General features: G+C 38.8%; 1 protein-coding gene across 1 annotated transcript in view; it reads right to left on the bottom strand.

Annotated features, from left to right (window-relative positions):
- The window catches only part of sart3 (spliceosome associated factor 3, U4/U6 recycling protein), a 32896-nt gene that overhangs the window by 5286 nt on the left and 15183 nt on the right, over positions 1 to 12427 (bottom strand). The window contains exons 10-16 of the mRNA XM_043715811.1: positions 10929 to 11006; positions 9514 to 9572; positions 8641 to 8750; positions 7994 to 8106; positions 5238 to 5314; positions 3361 to 3520; positions 1 to 443 (exon numbers count right to left, since the gene is read on the bottom strand). Coding sequence (XP_043571746.1) covers positions 1 to 443; positions 3361 to 3520; positions 5238 to 5314; positions 7994 to 8106; positions 8641 to 8750; positions 9514 to 9572; positions 10929 to 11006 — 1040 coding nt within the window. The remainder of the gene's footprint in view (positions 444 to 3360; positions 3521 to 5237; positions 5315 to 7993; positions 8107 to 8640; positions 8751 to 9513; positions 9573 to 10928; positions 11007 to 12427) is intronic.

The following is a 12427-nucleotide window of genomic DNA, read 5'->3' as shown; positions in this document are numbered from 1 at the left end:
CTTAAAATCTGGATTCTTTGTTTTATCAACACAGGGTGAAACAAACATTGGCCGGCCTTCTAACTCCTGGCGGTCCAGCCGCAAGGCACTGGTGGCTGCTTTCTCTTCCTTAAACTCCACATAACAATACCCTCGAAAAAGTCCCCTATTATTGTAAACAGGGCGGACATCTGCAATTTCACCAAAACTTTCAAACATTTCCTTCAGCCTCTCCTCAGGGTTGGGCATTGAATATGACAGATTACTGACAAATACAGTCAGGTTATCCTTGCTGTCGTCATGAAGAACTTTGTTCCTCGTGGCTGCTACAGCCTTTTGTTTCTGTAATGCTGGAGTCTCTAGGATCTTTGTGCTACTTTTACGACCAAACAGACCACATTCGGTAGACAGATCATCTTCAGTTTCTTCCAGCTCCAGAGCTCGAGATCTTTTATTTGGTTGATCTGAAATTGAAACGTGCAATATTAGAAAGCTCCCTTCTGTGGTCATAAATGGCACAGGAGAATGGGAACACAAAAATTAGGAGCTGAAGTAGCCAATTCAGCTCCTCACGCTGCTCTGTCACTACATAAAATCATAGCTAACCTGATTGTGGCATCAACTCCATTTTTCCTGTCACCTTCCCATAACCTGTGACTATTTAATTAGTGACAATACATTCAAAGGCCCATTGTTCTCTGGGAAGAGAATTCCAAAGACTACTGACCTGAGAGAAAAGATCTCTTCTCTACAGAGTCTTAAAATAGGAAACCTCCTAATTACTAAAAATGTGTCCCCTATTTTACACTCCCATACATATCTTCTCAGCATTCACTTCACGCAAGTACTCGTACTACCCAGCTGTCTGAGGTAGAATTCTGCAGGCAGACAAACTGAAGTAACTAGGAACCTGCCCACTGCTGAATTAAAACCCAAATAATGGTAAAAAATGACTAGTCGAAGAGGAGAATAATTCTAAAATTTGGACTTTGCACCAAAACCACAACAAACATTTCCAATATATCTCATAGAAGGCAAGACAGAGATGGGAAAAATGGAACAGAAATATCCATTGACATAACTGTGCATAGGAGTGCAGGAACACCTTATATCACGTAAATGTATTTTTCTTTATACACATTTTAAAAATTATGTTTATTCTCAAGCTGATAAAAGACTCAAAAAAACTGCTGAATTCTAAGAAACTCCGTTTTCCTATTTCCTGAATTACATTTATATTTGAAGCATTACATATTAAAATAATGAGTAAAAGTATCATTTCAAATGGAGTTGATTTTTAACCATGCCCTGTCAAGTATCTCACTCCTAACCATATTTGGTTCTGACTCCTTGTATAATGCATGGGACAGTACATTAGAATTAAAAACAGGAAATGCTGGAAACGCTCAGCATCTATGCAGAGAGACCGAGTTAACAGTTCAAGTTGATAATCTTACTAGATGACAGTTCTCCTTTGAACAAAGAAGTTTACGATCTCAAAGAAGTATGAGAGACTAGATTAGATTAGATTACTTACAGTGTGGAAACAGGCCCTTCGGCCCAACAAGTCCACACCGACCCGCCGAAGCACAACCATTCCCCTACACTTACCCCTGAACCTAACTCTACGGGCAATTTAGCATGACCAATTCACCTAACCTGCACATCTTTGGACTGTGGGAGGAAACCGGGGGAAACCCATGCAGATACGGGGAGAATGTGCAAACTCCACACAGATAGTCGCCTGAGGCAGGAATTGAACCCGGGTCTCTAGCGCTGTGAGGCAGCAGTGCTAACCACAGTGCCACCGTGCTGCCAAGGGGTGCGGAAAACCAAAATACGTTTTGCAATTCGTTTTAGAATAAGTGGACTTGTGCATAAGGAACAACTTTTTTTTAAAAAAATGCTTTTATGGATAGAGCCGGCAAGGCTAGAATTTGTTGCCCACCCCTAATTGCCCTTAAACAGAATGGGTTGCTCGACCATTTCAGAGGGTGGTCACTGCCCATCATTGCTTAGCCTGATGCTGACCATTTATAGATGCCAGATATCCTCCGCCCCCCCCCACCCTCCACCACCCAGGGTATTAGTGAACGTGATGGGGCTCTCATAGCAATCAATGACAACTTTAGGGTCACCCAGACTGAAGCTACAGTTCTTAATTCTCGAATTCGTCATTGAACTTAAATTCCACTTGTTGCCATAGTCCCCACTGCAGGAGCTCTAGATCACTAGACCAATGACATTACCATTATGCCAGACCCCTCGTTCTCTCTCACAGAAATAATTTCATTAGTTTAAAGAAATTTCAATAATTTAAAGAAATCAATACCAACCATATTTATGATTACAGACAACCTGTGACCTGATGGAGAAATGTTCCTCACCACACAATGACGAGGATTGCACAAAATCTTGTTTATTGCATGCCAGAACAAATATCCTCCACACTGCTAAATAAATTCTCCTGAGCTACTGCACAAATAGAGTAAACATCTCTGCTCAGTTGCTACTAAAAATATCTGGCTGTCATCTAATGGGCTGCAAGGAAGGAACATTTCCGATTGAATTCCAAAGCCGAAGGAAAAAAAAACTCTCTGGCAAGTAGGTCAATAACCATAGGCTATAGATTTAAAATAATTGACAAGGCATCTAGCCAGGAGATGAGAATTATTTTCCCTCCTGCACAAAAAGTCACAAAGATTGAGAAAACCTTAGTCAAAAGGATTGCAGAATTCGATTCCGAAGATAATGTTAAACAGGAGTTGCACAAGAGTATGAGGAACCAGGCCACATCTAGGATGTGGGGCAAAATACAACTGCACTTTCAAGAGCACCCACAAATAATGGGCAAAATAGCCTCCTGCAGTGTTGTACAATCTTAATCCACAGCAACAACGGCTGCTAATTGAATAGTAGTAGTATTCTGGATTCAGCAGTAAATGAAGGTAGGCATGAAATTGGAAATTTCTGCTCCTGCTATGTCATGCTGAGTGGTTGATCTGTCAGTATTAACTTTCCATCTCAGATACCCAATTGATAGACCTAAAATGATGTCACTGGACTCATATATAGTCTCCCTCACTTATTCAATACATATAAATGCTTTATAACGAATCAATGGCTATCACTAAATTACCTCTGTTCACTTAAAAAAAGGTATTCGTAGATGTAAACTGAGGGGTTTTTGGTACATTTGATAAACCATTACACCACAAGACTAAAAGAATGCAAGCTTTAACTTACCCATGTTAAAACTCAATTGTTTTTAAAGAGAAAGAATTTGCCCTAATTACTGACCTCCACGCCCTCATTGAAATGTTTCACTTAGAAAAAAATCTTATAATTCAACTCCATGAGTCTTCTCAGTAGGTACCATACCTGTTTGGCTGCCCCATTCCTCCTCATCTGCTTTGCGTTTGTCTCCAGGTAAGGCCTGTTTCTGGGCCTTTCTCGCAGCTTTCTTTTCAGATCGGCCTTTCTTCCGCTGCATATTTTTCTCTTCTTCCTGTTTTGTGAGCAGGGCTTCCTTCTCTGCAGCCTTGGTAAAGTATTAAAATTCAAACTTGAAAATTTAAATTTACCTCAAGGAGTACATTTCTTTCAATAACACTTACAGCTAATTTCTGTGTGGCTTGATTGAGTGAGAATCAAGAGTATTAAGAAACATTAATTAGCCAACTCAGTGCATTGCATAATCCCACTCAACTCTATAAAAACTAATACCAATCACTTAATACACTGTTAAAGAATTAACATAACTTTCACAAGTGTTAAAAACAGTTAGAACAAAGCCCTACACAACATCAAGGAGATGTGTTGCTGCTCCAAAGTTTTGTTAATCTTGTTGTTTCTCCTATTTTCTTCATGGCAGGTAATAGTGATCACATGGAATTGATCTGCTCAGGGTAGAGGGTGTTTGAGTGATGTGGATGAGAGATAGGGAAGATGTATAGGATGAACACCTTTCCTCTCAAGGGAGTGCTGGTGGAGAGTCCATCCTTGTGGATTGAGCGACTGCCTGGTAAACTCACAGCACAACCATGTTTTGTCACTGCCTTTCATTATAACTGCAGACTTACTGTATTCAGAAATTTCTTTTCCCCCAGACACTCCATATCTTTTCATGTGCTCAACCAGTTGTATGTTCTTTCCAATGCCTGACTGATAAGCTTTATATCATCCGACAACCTTCTAGTAAGCATTAAACATGTGCACTCCCTGTCTGCAACTGGCTGTTAGCTGTTGAAATATCACTGACCAAAATGTTATCTTTCCACCCACCTGACCAGAATGTTTTGCAGCATTTTTGTTTAAATTTCAAATTGCTAGCTTTCACAGAATGTTCCTGGAGTTTTACCGACTTTGCCCCCTTTCTTTTCCTGTCTTTAACCAACATTTAAACGCCTACTTGTCCTTCTGATACAAGTTACATGTTCAGATGTTACAGCCTGCCATTTCTCTTTGGAGGCTAATCGATCTGCTTACACATTTCCAGCACATTCTGATCTTATTTCTGATCTCCTTTTTTGATCTGCAATTAAAACAGAAGCCATCCTGATTTTTAGAACGTGATCTCAAATTTCCTTGGACTGGTTCTGTCAGCTTGGTTTTTTCACAATGAAAAGTTAAAAAAAAAAGCCATTCCTCTGAGTTATCTACAATAACACTGAAACTTCCTTCTGATTCATAAATAGGGCTGAAAATCCCTATTTGTTGCAGATTTTTCTATTGTTCATTATGTTGACTGGGGAGCAAGTGAGCAGACCACACTTGACCTAGAATGCACTAAGCAGCATCCATTTGTGTTGCATTGAACCTGGGAGTATACAATACAGAGAATCCAATGCCAAAAATAGGAAAGGAACTCTAGACTTCTGTGAATGGAAGTTTTTAATTCCAATGAACACACAGAAGGGAAATTCAGAGGTTAAGTCATTTCAAGACTCGTCTGCATGCCTTTCCAATGATTAGCCCAACCGCAGTTTTGGCAGAAGTTATTTGCCAGCCTCTGTCAAGGAATATTGAGAATCCGAGTGTGGATAGCACTGACTAATCATGTTAGTAACCACTCCATACCCATCAATAAAAGATGAGTCATAATCATAGAGATGTACAGCATGGAAAACAGACCCTTCGGTCCAATTCATCCATGTCGACCAGATATCCCAACTCAATCTAGTCCCACCTGCCAGCACCCGGTCCATATCCTTCCATCGAACTCACCTAGCAAAAAATACAATTCGCTACATACTTACTTTGGCTCTCTGCTCATTAACTCGGTTAAGTCGGGTCTCAGTCTTCTCTACAGCTAGGTCCCAATCTTCCAAAGAACCTGAAAAAGGGGAAAATAAAAGGATAAAACATGTTTTACTACTCAGATTGAGTTTTATTTTTCCTGTTTAAGCTTCTTCTAAATTACTGAAGGAGGTGGTTGATGCAGACTTAACAATTATTATGAAGAAAATAATTTGTTACAGAATTAACTTGGGCTTAAAAACAACCTGGCCAATAGAACTGATTCATTCTGGTTATGGACTAGACCAACCCCCTTCAAATATATCAAGGAGGACAGGCTTAGAGCCTAACGTTTGTCTTTGTTAAAAGGCAAGTTGTAAGGTGCTGTGTTCCAGTTGTAATTGAATTGGTTATACTACTCAGCTTTAAGCAAATCACACTTTACTCTTACCCTATGTTAAAAATACAAACAAGAAGAATTGGAATAACTTAACTCTACTGGAAAACTGAACAGAATAATAGATTATTTAACTACTAAATAGCAACTGTTCCAATATGGTAACATTATAAACACACCTTTGGCAAAGGCAAATTCAGTAAAATAGATTGTCTCACATGCAATTCTTGCAGCAGAGAGAACTCCAGCTTTTAGCTGTAACAGAGAAAAACACAACAGCTTCCACAACTAGTTTGCATCAACTGACCTCAGGTTTAGACTACTGAAATGAAGCTCAGCACTTCTTGGCTAAAGGCAGACAAATCAGCACTGGGTACTATTCCTGTCTGTTATTTAGTAACACATGCTCATTGTTTATATTGGACACTGGGCATAAATATGTCCTGATTGAGCCTTGACCCCTTTTTGGCCTAGTACCCACTAAATGAAGTTAATACGTGAATGGGGGTCACTTGGCTAAGGCATTGAAGTATGATTAGTACCTGTGGAACACAAGGAGTGAACATCTTCAGCACAGAACAAAAGTGAAAAAGATAAAACTTAAATTTATGTAGCAGCACCTTGTGCTCAGAATGTTTCAAATCAAACTATAAATAAGAGTCAAGTTGAAGCAAATATGGCAGCCCAATTTGAATGCAGTAAATTAACGAATGATCAGATAATTGTTTTTAATGGCAATGAAAAAAAATGTTTCCAGGATATTGGGAAACTCCTTGATTTTCTTCTTCACCAATCTTTTCAGAGATGTTAGAATTCCCTCTGGAACAGGGTGGACATGAACCCTGCGCTACACTACACTACCAATCTGCCAACAGAGCCTGTTATCACATAACACATTCACGAGATTTTGGCTTAACATCTCATCTCACGTTGTACAGCACTGAAGTGTCATCGTAGTTAACATTCTCACAATTATTGCAGGTTTTAAATCCACAACCTTTCTGACCCTTCTGAGGGTGCTACCTAGATGAGTCAAGCTGACATTTCATTAACTTTGTATAATAGGATGATGATTTATTGTACTTCATGTCTTCATACTTCCTTAAAAATCCTTCTTCCCCTCTATGCTTTACAGCTCATCTCTCCTAAAGGCTGAGTACACCTATTTGGTGTCCCAGTTCTCTGGCATTTCATACTAGTGGGTATTTCACGTGTGCAATTTCATACAGTGCAAGGTGACAGGTTATTTAACACTGTACAACTCTCAAGAAGCTGAGCTTAATGATCTAGAAATAACTTACTTTTGTGAGTTTGATAACACAAATTGATCCTATCCTTAACCAAAACCCCCTCACAAATATAGTTTCCATCCAGCGCAGAAACAATTTTTGTTTCTAATCAACTAATTAATCATAGTGCAGGAATGGAATCTGGTATCATAAGGTCTATATGAGTGAATATTAAAATATGGGAGAAAGTTTGGACTGCAGATGCTAGATCAGAGTCGAGAGCGTAGTGCTAGAAAAGCACAGCCGGTTAGGCTGCATCCGAGGAGCAGGAGAATCGGCGTTTCCTAATGATTCCTAACTGATTCCTAACGAAGGGCTTATGCCCGAAATTGCGACTCTCCTGCTCCTCGGATGCTGCCTAACCTGCTGTTTTTCCAGCACCCACACTCTTGAATATTAAATATGTATAGCATTTATTTGTGATGTCATTGGGATAGTTCATTCACTGAAGATAAGAAAGTGCAGCATTTTTGAAGGCAGAATATGTCAAAATTCTTTCAATTTCTATGAAACTACAAAGCAGAAGAACCTGAGGCTTCCCCCATCCAACGGCATTTGCTCCATAGTTTGAGAAAGAACTTATCACAACTGTTCGATGAGACAATGCAATACTGTAACTGCATTTAACTATCCATAAGTAGAATCTTGATTCTTGGCAATAAATGTGCAGTGACAAGGTCTTCTAACAAGATAAAGATGACACTTAGTTGAAGTAGCCAAATGCAGCTACTCAGTAGACCTGTCACATGGAAATTAGTGAGGTGCACTCTGGAAAAAGATTTATATCTGCAACAGGTTCCAAGCAGTACATCAACTTTCTCAGAGTCCATGGGAATGTGACAGCATTTGTATTAAGTCATTGGGAGAAAGAGACTCCTGGATTCATGTAAATATTACCCCGAGGCCTCTCATCCACTGTCTTCAATATAACTCAGTTTCAGAAATAACATTTCACAAATAACAGCACAGGCAGGGACTGTATTAACAGCTTCGTGTTCACTCAGCCTCGCTTCATTTTCAGCTTCATAATCACCTCCAAGGACTCTGGGTTTTTTAAAAATCAAGCGCTTATCATTTTACAATAACTCACCCTCCACCCTTTCAAAGGCAAGCAGCACATCACAGACATGCTCAGGATAGTCGGTGGTACATTGTACTGCTCGATGCAAGGCCTTTCTGCAGTGTTGACTGTCGCCATGAGCTCTGCAACATGCAAATACAAAGTAGGTCAAATGCTATAATATATCCAAGTACATACACAAACATTGACAGTTATGACACCTTTTATGAAACCCATAAATCCAGTGTCATTTTCTTTATCAAAAGTCTCTCTAGTCCTGTAGCCATAATTATTTTCAATAGTCTTGCTTCTTTCTTATCTGATATGGTATTAATTCCTAAAGACGTTTTAACAAGGTATAAGCTTTTAATGGCATCTCTCTCGATTTTTTAAATTGTTATTTTATTACTCCATCCACCCACCCCCTCTCTATCTTTACTTGTGAAATTTCTTTCCATAATCCTTTCAGTGCATTCTGCTAGGAGCTTGATCCGCACACAGTTTGGATGCAACCTATCCCTGTGGTAGAGATTATAAGGAATGGCAATACAGCAGTAAAAGCATCCACTGCTTGTAGACTATACTACCAGATTAGATTTGATCTTCAGACAAGGATGAAGGATAGCTTGTGAAAAATACAAATAGACTGCTGTGTGATAAAAGACTGATGCTCTTACCGCTCTAAATTGTAATATTCCAACCACATGTTGGCATATGTTGCATTTCCTTTGGTCATGATTCTGTCCCAGATTTCTCTGGCTTTCTGCATATTTTTACAGAGCCTTGCCTAGAAAATAATATATCATTGTAAGTGCATAGGTGATCACAATAATCATGATACTTCCAATAATCAAATCCAGGCAAAAGTATTCCAAACAATGGGGAACTGTCATCTAGAAGTTTATTTATCTGGGATATTTATTCAAAATCAAAAGGTCAAATGATAAGACATTGCTGGGAATTTATTACAGCTGAAAACAGAATTTATTGCTTCCTGGTAAAATTTCCCCATTGCCTCAATTGCTTTCAGAAAATGAAACAGAATCTATTAAACTGAAGCCTCTTCCAAGTTAATCTAAAAATCTTTTCATCACCTGTATGAAGACAGAACTAAGTTGAAACTTTATTGCTGGAACAGCACAGCAGGTCAGGCAGCATCCAGGGAACAGGAGATTCGACGTTTCGGGCACAGGCCCTTCTTCAGGATTCCTGAAGAAGGGCCTGTGCCCGAAACGTCGAATCTCCTGTTCCCTGGATGCTGCCTGACCTGCTGTGCTGTTCCAGCAATAAAGTTTCAACTTTGATCTCCAGCATCTGCAGACCTCACTTTCTCCTTGAAGACAGAACTACCATTCCTAAAGGTACTACACATATTTTAATGTACTAGTGCATCATTTCCTTTCAAATAGTCATCAATGAACCAAACAGAAGTAATACTTTGCATCTGCTCTTTATATTTGAAATTACATGTTCTAGGACTGTCTCACTGACGTCCTTATTACTTACTAATGTTTGAAGTATGGTCACAGTTGTTCTGTGTATAGTCTTACCTCAATCCTTGCCCAATTCTGTAAAATTGTACATGAGGGGTCCCCACTCTCACCAAATCCTGCAACAAGGCCAGAAGTCTGTCAATTTCCAATCATCCATCATTTAAAAACTAGTTCACTCGGGAATAAATCAAATAACTCCAAAATCAAGGAAAAGTATTAGATAGAATTAGGAATTAAGGCAGCAATATCTTTCATACGTACGTTGAAACCAACCGACATATGTTTACAAATATAAACATCTGTCCTGAATTATACAAGAGATAAAAATTAATGCATTTAAATAAATGGTGAGAGCACTAACTATTAGAAATTTGGCGCAACTGTAAAAGAACACCATATATTAAGCAAGGAACAAATGCACCTACCATAGACACTCTGCAAAGGGCCAGCAACATCCCTGTACTCACTGGCTGAGCTGCCACTAGCGTAATGTCAACTCCCTTTCAAGCCCAATTACACTTAGATTTTCCACTAAAGTGAGGCAACAGTATCAAAGCTACTAATTATGACAGGGTTGACAGCTGATGTAGTTTCCACTCAATGACAACATCTGTAACATGGAACTAAATTGAGATGGTAAAATAATATTTTCTAGGCACTTTCAGAAGATAATAGTATTAACTTGCTATTCTGCTTCTACACCTTAGAGATATTTAAAGAAATAAGCATCTGAGAAAGAAATAAAAGTCTAAAAGTAGTTTAAAGGTAATTGCTGTAGGGCTCTGAATAACACAGGGAGGAATATGTAGGAACACCAGCTATCATCACAAATCATTACAGCACAAAAGGAAGTAATCTGGTTAACTGTGTCCACTGTAGTTTAAACGATGGAAATATCCTATTCAACTATAAATTTATTCCAAGTATTCATCTAATTTTAGTCCTACAGAACTTCACTAGTGTTGAACAATTTATTCACTGGGCAATGTTGAGGTCCTGCAAAATTGAAAAGCATGGTATTCTGTGGTGAGGAAGTTAACAATTCTGACACAGGCCCATTAATTCTACATTTTTAACAGTCAAAATAAATAAATCTGTTCTAGAGTACAGGTGGAACACAGCACGCCCAGCAATAACTAAATAAGAGGCAGTGTAGATTAAGAAAACAAAGCTCCCAGCTGACCAATGTGATGAATATCTAAATTGCCTGACAGAATAATCGAATAAATAATACAACATTTTAAAATACACCCGAATGCTACAATGGGTTGAATAACATATTAAAAAGAAATGATCTTTAAGGAGGGAATAAATAACTTTCACCTCAAGCTCGCCTAATGTTCTGTGACACATACAAAGTACATCAGAAAATGGCAGAAATCACATTGCTCATGACTAACTGATGACAGTAATCAGTGACTACAGCAAACCTGACAGTAATTTACATTTAAAACATAAAAGCACAAACATACGTTGCTCTATATCCTGTTTCAAGTAGTCAAGACCACGACTGAAAGCTGATCTGAGCTCCTCCAGCTCTTTACTGGAATCTATTCAAATAAAATGACAACAAATTAACAGGAAAGCACATATATACAGGGAAAAAGAAAAAGAGAGTGAGAAAGAAGGGCACATCATGGTCAATCTTGTAAAATAAAGTTATGGTCTTGAATCTCAGAGCTGAAGACAATATTGCCTCCATGTATTAACATCTATCCAGTTCTACCTCCTGTTAAAGAAGAGGTCAGTTGTTAGTGACTCAAATCTCCCACTCCTTCCTATTTGCAGTAATTCTACAACAGGCAGATGGAAAGTCAAACACGGTGTATTTCATTTGCTACAAATAAGCCATAGAAATATATAAATATGACCATAAAATGATACAACAGCTGTGGCCCTTTGGTGCTGAGTGTCATTCACTATTTTGAGTCAGAAAGGTTCTATAATCAGATCCAGCTCTAAATGTTAAGGTGACATTTGGAACTCCTTAACTTAACTCTCTGAAGTCACAAATGGATCTCTTTGTTCAAAATTTGTATGTTTCACTTTCAAATCTACAGTCAGCATCACCTATTCAAAAATTCCCCTGTCCATTTGTTTTTCAAATATTTTCTCTCAAAGGTCTTCAAATGTACTGTTGCCAACCAATTCACATGTATATTTCCAACTCCCTGGTCAATTCCCTTTCAATTAGTTCATATGCAGTTCACAATACTGAGTTTGCACTTGAAGTCAGTATGATCTCTACTTCCACAAGAATTGCAGTTTGTGCCCCCTTGCAGTGCTCAGTATTTTCAAAATACTCAACTTTATGTCTCACCATCTTCCTTCACCACCTTTCCTCCATGTTCCAACTCCACAGGATTGACCTTATTTCCCTCCACTGCTGCCTGCCTCAGTGCAACCAATGAACCTTAAAACAAAATGCTTTCCCCACCAGCCACACCTCCCCTCACTCCCAACACGACATCCCCTCAAAAAAAACTTTTCCTCCCTCACATCCAGAATCCCCTAAGATTTCAGCTTGGTTGCTTCTTTCACACCTGCCTCCAGCAAAATTATCCACAATCCTGATTTGTGCGACCAGAAGCTAATGACACCCTGTTATACTACTACACAACTTCATTCAATCCAGGTTTAGACTGAGCAACAATTGTCACTAACCTAACAACAGATAAGCAGATTTTTACCCCCATCTAAAACTGTTTCTTTAATGCCAACTTAATTTCCCAACCTTGAACGAGGCTGTACACAACCACAGAGTCCAGTCCATCCCTTGGCTGAATCTGAAAACTGTTAGCCTATCCATTACTATGACTGCTTATATTTAATCTTGCATCAAATTTCACCCCTACCTCACCTAAACAGTCAATAAAAGATGCAGTCTAACTCCATTAACCTCAGCCACTATGTATTTCATCACATCACCAAATTTCACCTCAACCTACTCCAACTTCACAATTCAGTACCT

The sequence above is a fragment of the Chiloscyllium plagiosum genome, chromosome 25, assembly GCF_004010195.1.
Source record: "Chiloscyllium plagiosum isolate BGI_BamShark_2017 chromosome 25, ASM401019v2, whole genome shotgun sequence".
Classification (NCBI taxonomy): Eukaryota; Metazoa; Chordata; class Chondrichthyes; order Orectolobiformes; family Hemiscylliidae; genus Chiloscyllium; species Chiloscyllium plagiosum.
This window is presented reverse-complemented; position numbering and strand designations above follow the sequence as displayed.